This window comes from Enhydra lutris, unplaced genomic scaffold, assembly GCF_002288905.1.
Source record: "Enhydra lutris kenyoni isolate GAN:26980312 unplaced genomic scaffold, ASM228890v2 scaffoldscaffold50, whole genome shotgun sequence".
NCBI classification, from domain to species: domain Eukaryota; kingdom Metazoa; phylum Chordata; class Mammalia; order Carnivora; family Mustelidae; genus Enhydra; species Enhydra lutris.
In genome coordinates this window covers 82,030-97,585 of record NW_019154134.1, presented here as the reverse complement: position 1 = coordinate 97,585, position 15,556 = coordinate 82,030, and the positions used below count along the sequence as shown (strand labels likewise).

Here is a 15,556-nt window from a genome sequence, read left to right as displayed (position 1 = left end):
CTGGTAGTTCTTCATTGGTCTTTTGGTTGTTGTGAATTGCTATATGGAGTTACATCTTCCACAAAAATGACCTTTTCATCCTTCTTTCTTTCTTGTATTTGTACTTTATTTTTGTTTTACGGCCAAGCAAAAAAGTTGAGTCTGGTTTTTTTCTTTTTCAACATCAGCAGTGAATACGTAACTTTCTATTTTGCCTGTGTAAAATGAGAGCTTTACTTGTAACTTTTCTCCTCCCCTTTTTTCTAAGTTTTTGTAATACAGTCTGGATATTTTAATTCTCCATTTTTATCTGGCCACCCATAAGTTTCATTTTGTTACATAATCTGTCTTTAGTACCTCTCTGACTTTTCCTGACCTCCCCTCACTCTGTGTAGGTGTAATTTTTGCTTTTCTTTGAGCTCACCGGGCATGCTCCTTTCTCAGGCCTTTGTATTGGTCTTTCTCTTCCTGAAATGCATGCCCCTCACCCTGAAGATACTCACTTAGCTTGTGCTCTTGCTTTCTAAAAGGTCTTTTCTCAAAAGTGACATTCTAAGACTTTCCCTCATCCCCCTAAAGGTGTAATCCATTGCCCATTAAGTCTCTCTGTTTCTTCCCTACTTGATTTTCTTTTCACAGAACTATGACTAGCTAATACAGTATTTTATGTATTAACTGATTGTCCTTTCTCTCGATTAGAATATGAGTTCCATGAAGGCAGGAATCTTTCTCTATTCTGTGCGCTGTTTTGTATGTGTGTGTGTTTTTTAAGATTTTATTTATTTATTTGAGGGAGAGAGAACATGAGCAAGGGGAGGAGCTGAGGGAGAGGGAGAAGAACAAGCAGACTCTGCCTTGAACTTGGAGCCTGACACAGGGGTCCATGTGGGACTTGACCCCAGGGTCCTGACATTTTGACCTGAGTGAAAACCAAGAGTTGGACACTCAAGTGACAGAGCCACCCAGGTGCTCCTCTCTTTCATTCACTGTTGTATTCACAGTGCCCAGAATAACCTGGCACATAAAGATATTCCATAATAGGTACTCAGTAAGTGTTTATAAACGTAATCTTCATGTATTTAACATTTTCCTTCTTTAAGTCTTACTGACAGGCCAAAGGATAAGTGTTTTTGTTAGCTGTTGACACTTTTTGCCATTAACTTTCTTTTTTGTTTGCTTTATTTCTTATTTATTTTTACCAGGTAATATTTTTTGTGGGGTTTAAAATTCAACCAATATGGGTGCCTGGGTGGCTCAGTCTCACGTCAGGTGCAGGGGGTCTGCTTGCGGTCTCTCCCTCTGCCCTTCACCCTGCTTGCACGCGCACACACGCATGCACACTCAGTTGCTCTCTATAATAAATAGATCATTAAAAAAAAAGAAAAATTTGATAGACAACTCATATTCAAGATGGAGCTTGAAAGAAAACAGGATTTTTTTTAAAAGATTTTCTTTATTTATTTGTCAGAGAGAGAAAGAGATTGAGAGAGGCAGGCAGAGGGAGAAGCGGGCTCCCTGCTGAGCAAGGAGCTCAGTGTGGGACTCCATCCCAGGACCGTGGGATCATGACCTGAGCAGAAGGCAGACACTTAACTGAATGTGTCACCCAGGCGTCCAAGAAAACAGGATATTTAATAGTTACAAAAGGATAACGTGGTGGAAGGCTCCAGTACTAGGTTGGCAGACTACACCCCTCAGGCTGACCATCCATTCATTTATGTATCATCTTTGCTTTCATGCTGTAGTGGCAGTGTTGAGTAGTTGAGATAGATCATGTAGTCTACAAAACCTGAAATACTTATTATCTGGTCCTTCAGAGAAGGATCTGCAAGCAAATGATAGCATATAGGTGGAAAAGCATTATTGATAATAGTTAAAGAAATGCGAATGAGATGTTGACTGTAGTTGAAGGTGGATGTCAACAATAGAAGGGTGGCCAGTTAAAGAGAAGGAATACAATAGGGAAACCATTGTTAATAGGAAGTGAGGAGGCATTCCAGGCTGGCTGGTACAGTGGTTCAGTAAGACCCCAATGTGGCTTGTCCATAATCATGCTTTTCTCATCTTTCCCTTACTAGCCAAGAAGGATCAGGAAGGTGGAGAAGAAAAGAAATCTGTACAAAAGAAAAAAGTAAAAGAGTTAAAGGTGTTGGATTCAAAGACGGCCCAGAATCTCTGTGAGTATTCTCTGTGATCCCAACTATTTGAAATAGGAAGGGGTTCTTTTAAAAGCTTAATTTTGGTAGATCCAGGGTTTCTTGATTTGTTGAGTTCCTGATGCATGCCAGGCATTGGAGTGTGAACTTCCAGTATCTTGTTTAATTCCTCAGTAGCACTGCAAGTTTGTTTGTTTGCTATAAGACTAGACGCTAACAGCGGACTAGGCGAATTTCTATGATGCTAACAGTAGTTAAGAGTTTTAGGAATTTGCCTAGTTCCATAGGTGTAGTGAGAAACAGGTATGGGATTGGAACCTCAGATTTTTTTTTTTATTTCAAAGCCATTACTGTTTCCATTGGCTCCACAGGATAGTCTAGCCACTGTGCATTTCCTTCTTTCTTTAAGTACTTCTTTTAAATGCAGGCACTGGATTGACTTCACTTAAATCTAAGATAATTTTTTGGCTTAGAATAAATAATATAAATCCTGCACTTCTCAAATTCGGATCAGAAACTTCTCTGCAAAGATGTTACAGGTGGTACTTATTTGATGATCAGGGTGAATGTTCATTTTCTGTTTGTTTGGCTGTTGATCTCCTTTATGCTGAGTAATAGAGATTTAAACATTTCCTCAACAAATATTTGAGGTTCTGCCATGTTGCAGTCTCTCTTAGGCCCATACGAGACATGTGTTCCAGAGTTGAAAGGGTATGTATTCCATGAAACCTGCTCACTATCTTACAGTGTGGCTGTCGTCCCCATTTTTCCAAATGAGAAGACTAAAGTTTAGATATTGTGACTTGGCCAAGGTCACACAAGGAAACGATTACACATACCCATAAGTAAAATCGGGAATAGAGTGAGAACAGTAAGCCTTTACATTATTCTTTGCTGTATAGGCCTAGATCATGGACAACATATACTACCAAATGTTGTCTGTGGGTAAGTCTTTTTATGGAGATCAAAGTGATGTGAGATGGTTTCTCTTCTCAAGATTCTCTCTGGGAACAGAAAACGTGTGTAACTTTTATTTTAGAAAGTGATAACAGACTGTGGTTAGTACATGGTTCTTTCCAGCTGGCTGATAAAAGAGTACAGAAAACAGAACTCATAGAGAGAATGAGATTTGTTTAGGGGAGGATGGCCTAGGAGATGTAATGTGGTGATTCAGAAATTATTAAGTTCCTCTTATGTGTGAGGGACACTAAGCTGAATAAAGCACAGTCCCGGTCCTCAGGAAGCATGTGCCTGCTGCAGATGGAAAATAAATAATGGGAACCACACAGACGAAGTGCTGTGCTGGAGGTGAGCTAGGATGTGGACAAGAGCCCTGGGAAAGGGGCATCTGAATCACGTGTGGGCAGTACTGGAGGGAGCATGTCATTCGAAAGGAGGTACTGCTCACCGGGAGTTGAAAGAACGATGAGTCAGGAGTGAAGAGAAGGGTGAGGGCTGGCTTGTTTCCAGCAGAGGAATCAACACGTATGAAGACGCAGACACATGGAGTGGCAGTGCATTTGGCACACTGTAAAGGCCATACGTGGGGCGGGGAGTGGCAGGAAAAGCTTTCAAGAAATAGATAGAAGCTAGATGATCAAGAATTCTGACAGGCTTAGGCTAAGAAGTATCTGTGTTATCCTGAAGGGCCTTGGAATTTCTTAAAAGTATTTTAATCAGGAAAATGAATGATAGACCCTGTGTAATTCAGGGGAAGGCTACTTGGGGAAGGACACAGGCTGGATTGCTAGGGTCTGGGAAGACTGTAGGCAGAGAGATGAATTATGTTCTCACTTTAAACTAGGCGAGAAGGAATCAGGGCCTGAAACTAAAGTAGTGAGAATGAGTAGGAAGGCAGAAGATACTAAGGAGATAGAAATAATGGAACCTAGTGACTGGCTGAGGGAATGAAGGAGATGTTTTCTTCAGTTTACATCACTCTGTAGAGAATGATACCATTTACTGAACTAGGAAGATCCAGCCAGCAGTAATATGTCTTTTTGGGGAAGAGTGGTGGGTACTGAACATGAAGGAGAGGTGGCAGGGTGGTAAGTAGAAATGATGACTTGTAGGATAGAGTTTAAGGTGTGCTGGGACTTCTCCAGAAGGATGGGTGTGTTAGGCATTTGGGCATAGAAATCAGGAGTAAGGTTTGGCTGGAGGTAGGAATTTAGGAGACAGCATATTAGTCATAGCTAAAGCCATGAGTTTGTTTTGAAGGTCACTAATATTTCAGGGGCAAGTAGAAGGGGGAAAAGGGCAGGGAACTCAAAGGCTGGAAAGGAGCAACAAGAAAAATGGTATGACATAGTCCTAAGAAGTGGGGGTAGTCAGCAGTATCAGATGAAGACCGGAGAGCAGTAAAATCAGGACAGGACAGGTATCCCTTGGATCTGGCATGAGGAAAGTCCATAGCCTCAGCAAGAATTTCAGTATAGCATAGAGGTAAGGACAGAGCCTCCTGTAGTATTTAAATCATGCTTCCAACCCATACTGGCAGTGTAGGGGTTTGAGTAGCTTACTTTTAAGTATTAGTTTCCTTTTCTGTCAAGTGGGGCTAATAATACAAACATACAAGGATATCAGCAACAGGGTTAAATGAGATCGGGTATGTAGATTATGTTTAAGTTCTATCTGTGATCTCCGTAAGTAATTGTGGTCTTTTCATTGACTGGGGACAGGAGAGTAGATAAGAGCTGTGGAAGTGAAAGAGAATAGACTGTTGTGTTTTTAAAACATGGTAAAGTGAATGAAAGAAGTTAGTAATTAAGAATATCAGGTCAGGGTTTTGGGTTGTTTTTAAGATAGTAGAAACTTGGTTATGTGCATATGCTGAAGGAAAAGGTCCTCAGGGCCACCTGTTCTACTGAAATATAAGAAAAGGATGAGTACGTGGGTGTAGTTACTGATAAGCTTACACAAGTGTTGGCAGAAGTTTTCTTCTAGGTAATTCCAGATAGTCCTTATCCAAGCCTTTTCTGGCTTGGCTCCAGCTCAGAGCCCCCAGTGAATACTAGAATACTTAGCAAGTAATTTGACTAGTGGCTTCATTTTTTCTTTTTCACTGAAGAGGAACAAGAATTTTTTTTAAAAAATGGGTAGTGGGACAGTTGGGAGAATGGGGATACTTTGGAAGAGCTTCTAAGAGGGCCTTGTGTAGAACTACTGTTGTTGGTGCCTCTCCAATGAACTGTGCTCTGCAGAGTCTTTGCTAGCCGTATTCATCAGCCCAGGTGCAAGGTGGGAGATGACAGGGCTCACTGACCAGGAATTGGAAGGAGAAGGAGACAGGAATAGGAGCAGTAGTAACAGAGCTGGCAGTAATAGTAGAGACTGGCAAAGCTATAGACTGTAGGGTCTAGGTGAAGGAGAGAAGGCAAAGTGGAACTCGTACTTTCGGAGAAAATGGAATGGTCACCGCTTGCTCTGATGAGGTTTAAGGGTCACTGCAGAGACTAGTTAGAGAGTTGGAAGACAGGAAGTGTTTGTTGGGGAACAGGATATGGCAATTTAAGAATCTGAGCATTTGAAGGCAGTGGCAGCTTTGAGGATGGAGTCATGGGCGTGGGAAACTGAAAATAGAGTGGGATGAGTATCTTGGATGTATATAGAGAGAGAAGATCAAAATCTTTCTGTGCGAGCAAAGGCCAGGAGCCACAGTGTTTGTAGAATGTGGTGCTTGGAACAGGGTAGCTGGCATTTGATATGAATGTGGGCGTTCATGAGAAACCTGGGAGGTGGGAACCGTAGACTTTGGACTCAGGAACTTGGATTTTAACTACCCAGGCAGTGGAAAGCTGGTAGAGGTTTCTGATAGTGACTTTAAAAGAAAACTCTTAGGCAGATAGTCCAGCAGAGGTTTGTAGAATAGGCTGGAAGGGAGAGGAAACGGAGAAGAATGTCTTGATATCTCATTTTCTGGCAGCCATCTTTCTGGGTTCCTTCCGCATGGCCTATCAGGAGATTAAGAATGTCATCCTGGAGGTGAACGAGAGTGTTCTGACGGAATCTATGATCCAGGTAAGGAGCAAGATTGTTGTCTGAGGAGCTGGCTCTTCATGTCGTGGTGCACTAGCCATGGTCTTTAGCACTGGCACTTTACAGAATGCTGGCTTTGGGTCAGCGTCCATCTCTCCAGTGGTTAGATTATTTCTGGTGTAGTTTTCAAAAGTCCTGCCATCTCACTAGCTGCTCCAGCCCCCAGCCTGTTTTCTTCTTTGTGGTCCTTGGGCAGAGTGGGGGACTGAAAGGCTCAAGCTAACCGCTTTTGAGACCATCCCTTCTCTCTTTCAGAACCTCATTAAGCAGATGCCAGAGCCCGAGCAGTTAAAAATGCTCTCTGAGCTGAAGGATGAATACGATGATCTGGCCGAGTCGGAGCAGTTTGGTGTGGTGGTGAGTGAGGCCTGTGGCAAGAAGCTCTTCTCGGACTCCTTGCTCCCTTCCTCCCCCAGAGCAGCTGGGCCACTTGCTTCTCGCCTCTTGTCTATTTTGAACCTGTCTTCCTCTCTGTTCGGTGCTCTGGAACTCACAGCCTCCCACACGAGGCTCAAGCCTTGATGTTTTTCTGACTTGCTCTCTCCCTGTTGGCTGTACTGGAACTGCTTGTCTTCCCCACCAGATGGGCACAGTGCCCCGCCTGCGGCCTCGCCTCAATGCCATCCTCTTCAAGCTACAGTTTAGTGAGCAAGTGGAGAATATTAAACCAGAGATCGTTTCTGTGACTGCCGCGTGTGAGGAGTTACGAAAGAGTGAGAGCTTCTCTAGCCTCCTGGAGATTACCTTGCTTGTCGGAAACTACATGAATGCTGGCTCCAGGAATGCTGGTGCTTTTGGCTTCAACATCAGCTTCCTCTGTAAGGTGAGCCAGGTGGTTAGAGCAGAATGGAGAGGGGAAGGCCGCTGGCCTCTGTGGGCAGCATGTGGCAAACTGCTGTTGGCCTCAGGGGGTCTTGGGCGGGTCAGGACTAACACGTTTCTCCTCTTTCCCCAAGCTTCGAGACACCAAGTCCACAGATCAGAAGATGACATTGTTGCACTTCTTGGCTGAGTTGTGTGAGAATGACTATCCCGATGTCCTGAAGTTTCCAGATGAGCTTGCCCATGTGGAGAAAGCCAGCCGAGGTAGGGCAGGTTGAGGTGCAGCTAGAAGGCCGTTCCAGGCCCCCAAAATCTCTGCATTGGGACGGAAATTCTCATTTGCCTATCTTAGATGGGAGCAGGAGAGGGTGGAGGCACAGTGTCTAGGCCACAGCAAAGAGGATTATCAGGCACAAGGGAGGTCTTCGTGTATAGAAGTGGGAAGCATTCTTTCCCTTCCTAGGGAAACACCAAATGCTAAAAAAAAAACAACTGGAAGAAAGGCAAGTGTTTTTAGTCTAGGTCAGTGGTTCTTTTTATTGAGAAAGCATGGACTAGATTGACAAAAATCAGGCCTCACCGTCTTGGAACGAGGCACAGAAAAAGCAGCACTCAGTAGAAATGGGAACAGATTTCTGCCCTTCCTCTGTATTGCTGTGTACAACTCCTTCCTCCCAAACTCTCTCTAAAATAAATGAGACCAAGATCCTAGGGGCTTTCACAGGTTCCTGTTAAATTAAATGAAGCTTCTCTTCTTGAGGCTGGAGGTTCAGGCATCGAGTAACTTACAGTTTAAGTGGAAAGATGAAGAATATGATGTGTTGGAACCACTGGAGGAGGGGACCTGAGAGCTGCAGCTCACCATGTGCACTGATGCGGCGCCCTGACGACCAGAAGCTGAGGGTCTGGGGACTGGGAATAACTCTTGCTTTCTCTTTTTTCTCCTTTAGTTTCTGCTGAAAACTTGCAAAAGAACCTAGATCAGATGAAGAAACAAATTTCTGATGTGGAACGTGATGTTCAGAATTTCCCAGCTGCCACAGATGAGAAAGACAAGTTTGTTGAAAAAATGACTATATCCTTTCTTACGAGAGGAGGGAGTTCCTAGGATGCTTGCTGGGAAGGGAAGGAAGACTTCCCAGAGGGAGGACAGCTGGAGAGACCTGGGGGTAGAGAATTTTTCCTTCTTAAAAAAAAAAAAAACTCTTAAAAAAATTCTTTTCATTATATACATAGTTCTTGAGAGCATTCTCATTGTTGTGGTAGGCACACCACCAAAATTCCTCCCTGACCCCTTGCCCTCTGCCCCGTCTCCACTACACGAACGCACGTATTCTCTTTTCTCGCCCCTTCCTAACCACTGCCACTGGACTCCTCATTTTCAGCTCAGGAGTGTATTCTAAACAAAAACCGTGTTGTGTTGTTTTGCTTTTTGCACCTCCTGGCTCTCGGCCCTGACCCCACGGCAGCATGTGCGGAGCCACGTTACTGCCACGCCTGCTGTAGGTGAGCCATGGTTTACAGTTTTCCATTCTTGTTCTGGATATTTCGATTGCTTCTTGCCTTTGCTCTTACAAGCAGTGTCGTGTTGAACATCCTTGTGCATGCCAGCATGCGTCTCTGCGTGCTCCTCTGGGCCAGAGCAGTGGGTCTGCTTCCTGGCCTTGGTCCTTGACTCCCTGGCCGCACAGCTTCGTGAGGGACGCACAAGAGCAGTATAACAAGCTACGGCTGATGCACTGTAACATGGAGGCCCTCTATAAGGAGCTGGGAGACTACTTCCTCTTTGACCCCAAGAAGGTGTCGGTGGAAGAATTCTTCATGGATCTGCACAACTTCAAGAATATGTTTGTGGTGAGCCAGGGATACTGCTGACTGAATCCTTTGTGGACATTTCTCGCTTTCCACATGGCTTGCTGGGGGGTGGGCTTATGTGGAAGTGCACTCATGCCCACGTGTTTCGTTTTGCTTTCCTCCACAGCAAGCAGTCAAGGAAAACCAGAAGCGGCGGGAGACAGAGGAAAAGATGCGTCGAGCAAAACTAGCCAAGGAGAAGGCAGAGAAGGAGCGGCTTGAGAAGCAGCAGAAGAGAGAGCAACTCATAGACATGAATGCAGGTAAGAAGCGAGGAGAAGGGTTGATGGGCTGAAACAGGAACATTTGCAGGACTTCTCTGCCTAGAATCTCAAGGCCAGAGAGAACAGCTCATGTCTGAGCTCAGCTCCTGACAAAAGATTGTTGGCAGCCTTTTACCTCCAAGAGCCTGACACTGGACTTGAACCTCAGCTCCCCTGCATGTACATTCCAGTGCTCCATGCTCACCCCCCCCCCCACCCCCCGCCTTTGCTAGTTCCTGCGTTATGTCTCATCTCCCAGTGGGTTTAGTATTCCTGTAACGTGTACTTTTCTGCCTGGCCACATGGTCTTCTGGCCCATTTTTGTTCCATCTACTACATCTTTCATTCTTTTCCCCAAAATGTTTTCCTGGCTTTGCTCCTGTCTTTCACTGGTGGCTTGTCCTCCTGTCTGCTTATTTGCACTAAGTACTGTGTGCTCAGTACCTCCACACAGTCGTACACACTATGTACAAGCAAAACTGCGCATTCCTATGAGGTTATAAAAGGACTGAACTTCTGGATAAGGGGGCATGGGAACTGGCTACTCTCTTTTCTTTAGCAGAATCTGTTTCACTACCAGAAGCATGTCTTTGTTGAAACATATGGGCTCAATTACTGCCTTCTGTTTCCTGTCTCTGCTGCCTTCCTGCTGTTGATGCCCTGCCCCCCTCTGCTCCTTCTCTGGGTAGCAGGAATATAGCATACATTGTGCATGGCACTGAGCTGAGGCCACCCTTCTTGAACCTGAGGAACTACGAGCTATCTAAGTAAAGGGCAGGGGAGGTGGGGTAGCTAGGTGATGGGCATTGAGGAGGGCACATGATGTCATGAGCACTGGGTGTTACATGCAACTGATGAATCACTGAACTCTACCTCTGAAACTACTGATGTACTGTATGTGGGCTAATTGAATTTATATATAAAAAACTAAAGGGGTTCTAAAGCTGCCAAGTCTGGCAAGAATCAAAGTGCTTTGCTGAGCACAAGAGGCCAGAGCTGCTCTCACACCTCTTGCTCCCAAGGATATTACTTTGGCAGCTCCTGTTGCGGTAAAACTAGTGACCTGAAGGAGATGAACAGCCTCCCTTTTTTTCTTTTCTTGATACTTTGCTGGGATCTAGTTATATAGAAGCCACAGATTTGTTCTATTATTACTAATGCTGTTGAAGCCCACCCCTAGTGTCCTTTCCCTTCCCCATTCTCCCCTGGTGGCCAGTGTCTGTCCCCAGGTACTGTCTAGGAGGCATCAGGCTAAGGTGGAGTCCAGCGGAGATACAGGATGAGGGCTGCACCCCCTTATCTGGTGATGCAGCAAGCCCTGGCCCTGGTCCCCAAGGCAAGCAAATGAGGTCGGAATGTAGGTCAGCTGCACTGGTGATGTTCAGCCAGCAGGTGGCGCCGGGAGCGGTGAGCCCAGCCCAGTAGCTTCCAGCCTGCAGGCTTCTTGGGATTTCAGTTTCAGATTTCACCACCCAGAGCTGTTGCCATGGAAACAGAGCCAGGCTGGAACAGAGACTCTACATTAACTCTTTATATTCTAGCCAGGATGCTTCTCCTACATGCTGAGCTGGCTTCTGGAAGATGCAGCCACAAGGGGCAGTACTTAAGTAAAATTCAGCCGTGGGGTGGGTGTCTTCTTTTTCCTCAGCCCTGCTCTGAAACTGGAACTGGGCTGTCCCTGATGTGTTTATAGGAATTAGAGTGAAACACTTTAGGATAAAGAGCAAGTGATATGGTTGCATATTAATTTCATACTCCCAGTCTTTATACTTAACCTGGAATTAGAGTTGGGCAGTTCTGCAGTTCTCTGTGCTAGTCCCCAGGGGGTTGGGAAAGAACGTACTTCAAGGAAATATTCCAAGGTTTACATTGATTAGTAGGCAGTGAAACCTTTTCTTTTAACCACTGTCCAACAGATGCAATTAAACATGGGCTGTGAGGCTTGAGGTTTAGCCCTGTGTCTGCTCTGAGTCCTCAGCCACCGTGGGCCAGGGGTAAGCCAGGCAACAGTCATAGAGTTGGCATGGGACTTAACACTGTATGCTGCTCAGGCTGAAGAGCTTACATCTCCGTCTTTGTTCGTGACAGAGGGTGATGAGACCGGTGTGATGGACAGTCTTCTGGAAGCTCTGCAGACAGGTGCAGCATTCCGACGGAAGAGAGGACCCCGTCAGGGTAAGTAAGCAGATGGAGCCCAGCCTGGGCGTGTGGAAGGGGTGAGGTCTCTCTGCTCCTGGTCCTGATTGCCTTGGGCTGAAGAACAGGTAAAGATGTTCTGAGGGTTTAGGAACTTCCTCACGATAGTCCCTGCATCAAGAGTGGGTTGTCCAGTCCTCTACCTCCCATGTTAGAAAGCGTGGACTTGGAGAACTGGGTCTTCAGATCTGTTAGCAGATCTGTTATAGCTGATGATGACTGTACTTCTCCCCATTCTTGAAGCAGAAACCCGGAACAAGTGAACCATGGTGCAGGACACAGATTTGGGTGGGTGTTTGCAGGTATGAACAAAAACTGAGCTAAAAGCGTAAATCAGATGTAGGAAATAAAAAGTCAAGAGCCCTAAAAAAAAAAATCAAGAGCCCTTACTCTCAACTTCACAAGCAGAAAAGATAGAGGAGATTAGGCATCGTTATCCTCAAATGTATTAATACAGAGGAGCAGTCCAATGGAAGACACTGTCTCTGTCTGAGAATTACCCCCTCCTTGGGTGCGGTTAGCCTGCAGTGCTTTTTGTCTTCCCCACTGACTTCCCCACAGCCTCCTCTCCCAACCATCTGAAGATTTCAGTGGATTAAGTTGAGTCAGAGCCTTTAAGAATTATGGGGATAAGGGACGCCTGGGTGGCTCAGTTGGTTAAGCAGCTGCCTTCGGCTCAGGTCATGATCCCAGCGTCCTGGGATCGAGTCCCACATCGGGCTCCTTGCTCCGCAGGGAGTCTGCTTCTCCCTCTGTCTCTGCCTGCCACTCTGTCTGCCTGTGCTCACTCTCTCTGACAAATAAATAAAATCTTAAAAAAAAAAAAAAAAAAAAAAGGAAAAAAAAAAAGAATTATGGGGATAAGAAGACAAGTGATCCAGGCATTAGTGTGGGGAAGGATCAGTGGATAAGCTTCCTTAGAAGGAAGCACACAGTGGCCAAGAGACTGGTCCAGGAAAAGGTACTACAACCAACACTATCCCTTGGGTGGGTGAGGGCACTGTTGTGTTTAGTGAGGGCCCTTCTGGACTAGGAGAGATAGCTTCTTTCCTGGGTTGAAGGGTGGGAATAACAGAAAAGGCAGTCATGAAGGGTTTCTACTTTCGAGAGAGTGAAAGCTGTGTTCCGGTTGCCTGCCTGGGCTGTTCTGTAGATCTCTTTGATAAGAGCTTTAAGGTTATTGGAAGGAGGAATATTGTAGCTTGTTTTGGCCTCTGTAGGGCTTCCAATACTGTCATAGCCTGGACAGGGATCCTCTGGATCAAGCGTGTAGAGCATGCTAACCCCCATAAACTTAATGTCCCAAAGGTTGCTGTCTTTTTCAGCCCGTACTCTGAATTCCCAAAAGAAGATTCCCTTCTGACGGCTCTTCTGCGTGACTTCCGAACCTTCCCTAAATAGGAGAATCCCTAGTTACAAGTCCTCCCCATTTCCTGGCATCCTCTTGGCAGGCTTTGTAGTGAGAGGAGAGGTGCTTATGATGGACTTAGAATTTCCTGGCATAGTGCATTAAATCCTATAGATTGGTGTTTGGGTAGAGTGCAGCTAGTAGTATTTGTTTAGTTTTTAAAGGTTCTTATGAGATGCTTTCAACCCCCTGCCAATGTGGCCTTACATTAGGCATTTCCAGCCAAATGAAAGTATATTGCATCTCACTGTTGACTCTCTCAGCTAAATGCCAACCTGCATCTGACTGTTGGTGGGGAATTCCCTTTTTAAGCCTCTTCCTCTGAAACTGGACTAGAATCCCAGATGCTTCCTGTACACAGGCAGCTAGACATCAACGGCTCCTCTCTGTGGGGAGGCCCCATTCTCTGCTTCTTCCCAAGGAGGGAACCAGGACTCACAGGCAGAGGAAGCAGGGATTTTGTTGGAACATGACCTTTCAGCAGAAGATCTAAATTAGTCAAAGTGCTGTTCTCAGTGCAAGAAGGAATAGGAGACGGATACTAGGAAATACTAAGGGAAGCAGAGAAGTGCATACTTTTTAAATTGGTTCCATCCTGTAATCTTATCTTTCTGGGCTGTAGGTTCACAGAACAGGGATAAACGTATCTGAAAGCATCTCCCCAGGAAGACCTTTCTGGTTACTCTGGTATGCTGCTGAGGCGGTACATTCACATGCTGTGAAGTGACGTGGCCTCGTGCTTTTAAATGTAAAAACTCTACCACAATCCGAAGAGCATCAGGCTAGGTAGAGACCAAAGGACCCCAAGTCAAGTCTAACTCTGGTCCTGTCTAGGGTACCTCAGACAAGTTTTGGGGACTCAGTTTCTTCATGAGTTGGATTAAAATGGTCTCTTGAGTCTTTTCTAGCTTTAATTTTTTTTTTGACCAGAGACAGTAGAATTAAGACAGGAAAGAGGCTGGACTCAGAAGGCCTTACTCTCACTGTAAAGGCTGCAGGTTTCCCTCAGTGGCTACTGGACTTAGCTGGTCCACTCCTTCCTTCACCAACTCTGACTCTCCCCTATGGCCGATTGCCTTGAGCCAAAAAACTGAAGCGCTAGCAAGCAGATCTGTCTCACAGCCCTCCTCAGTCCCTGGGAAGCAGCTGTCCCTGCCTCAAAGACACTGGCCTTTTCCATAGGACTTAAAGGCATGTTTAAAAAAAAAAAAGTCTTCCGGTCTCTGGAGACCTGAGGGAGTGTAGACAGAGTACAGAGTATACAAAGCACCATTGAGGCGCTGGAAGAGGAGAGTTACTATCAGGGCTGGTTCACTAAAAGTGACATGTTAAGCTGCTGTGATCTGCAGGGTGTGGGAGAACAATGGTTTGAGTGTCAAAGAGAAGAATCCATGTGATTGTATCACAGCTACTATTCCAAGCTGATGATTGAGTCAGCGTGTGGTTTTAATGACTCAACTTTATCTCCATGTCTGAATTGTGGCCTCTTATACATAGGCCATCTGCTCACTGAGATAAAAGTCAAGGGAAGAAATTGGTCTTTCTCTTCCTTTCCTTCCCTCTAAGCTCCACCTCCACTAACCAGAACCTTAAGAGTCTGGAGAGTGTCTGAAGACCTCTAGTGATTAGCATCTGACCTCTGCATAGAGGAAAGCAATTAAGACCCAGAGAAACTCTGGCTGGCTCTGCTCTATACAGCTGGCCGAGGCTAGAGCGAGGAACTTTGGCCCCCCTTTTGTGATTCCAAGTCCAGGGCTGTGGCCACTAAGCCTCCTTGATGAACAGGACAGTGACCCCTCTGTGGAGGCCAGAGGTATTCGTTCCTACCTTTGAGTAGAGCGCGCATTGGACATGGTACAGTTGCTCCAGTGAGTTTCTGATGACTACCTGTCTACAGAAGGGAAGAATGTTTCCTAGACCACTACCTCTTCTCACTCTGCTTCTGTGAAAATAGGACAGAAAGTATAATTAGGTGACTTTAGACAGTAATGAGTTCTTAAGGACAGTAATGACTGCCCCATCTGTCCTAGTTTCCTCTCCCCTAAGGAAGCTTATGAACAAGAACACTTCCTCTTTGGGAGCAGTTTCTAGCCTCTGTTTTATAAATGTCTTTTTCTAAATCTAAATCTAAATCTAAATCTAAATCTAAATTAACCTTTTTCTGATTCATCTGTACTGGTGTTATATATGGTTGGTAGATTTTGCCGGTGTTTTTATCCTAGCCCACCCTAGAACATCTAGGAATCTGGCTTCAGAGAGCTTTGACCAGTGTCTCAGGATGGTTCCCTTTTCCCCACTAGACGGTGACACATTCTCTTGTGAGTTAATAATCCTCCCTGATCTAATATAGTCAAATTATGTATCTGCTTTTGTGGCTACTTTTCAGTAGTCTTAAATACCCAAGCTAGGGAAAAAAGGGGAAGAGTCACTTTCTCTGGATTGTTCAAACTGTTGAGTATAATTGTAGCCCTGAAGACAAAGTAGAAACCGGAATTCTTCCGTTCTGTTGATTCTCTTTCCAATTCCAGCTAAGAGCTTTCTCATTTCTGGTTCTAACCTTAGGCCACATCATGGCCGTCCCTAGGCTTAAAAGCTAAGTTTTGGTCTTCTCCCTACCTACCATCCACTCTTAGTTTTGGTAATGCATCAAAATCTTTTGGAATCTAGAAAATGTAGAAATAGTACTTGATGAGGTATAACTGGTGTCCTCTTAAAGGAAGAAATCAAAGAGAAACACCACAAGACATGCCACACTTGAACTCTGACTTTTCCCATGTTGCCCAGGACAGGTGTCTCTGAAGACTTGATGTTCTTTTTCTTCTGGGGTCTGGAATCAGGAA

The 15,556-nt window shown here is 45.2% G+C and overlaps 1 protein-coding gene across 4 annotated transcripts in view; it reads left to right on the top strand.

Annotated features, from left to right (window-relative positions):
• LOC111156878 (diaphanous related formin 1) overlaps positions 1-15,556 on the top strand; it is an 87,190-nt gene that overhangs the window by 67,510 nt on the left and 4,124 nt on the right. For all 4 annotated transcript variants that reach the window (XM_022518004.1, XM_022518002.1, XM_022518003.1 and 1 more), the window contains 9 exons: positions 2,058-2,156; positions 6,061-6,155; positions 6,429-6,530; positions 6,757-6,996; positions 7,130-7,259; positions 7,946-8,070; positions 8,685-8,849; positions 8,977-9,112; positions 11,201-11,287. In XM_022518004.1, coding sequence (XP_022373712.1) covers positions 2,058-2,156; positions 6,061-6,155; positions 6,429-6,530; positions 6,757-6,996; positions 7,130-7,259; positions 7,946-8,070; positions 8,685-8,849; positions 8,977-9,112; positions 11,201-11,287 — 1,179 coding nt within the window. The remainder of the gene's footprint in view (positions 1-2,057; positions 2,157-6,060; positions 6,156-6,428; positions 6,531-6,756; positions 6,997-7,129; positions 7,260-7,945; positions 8,071-8,684; positions 8,850-8,976; positions 9,113-11,200; positions 11,288-15,556) is intronic.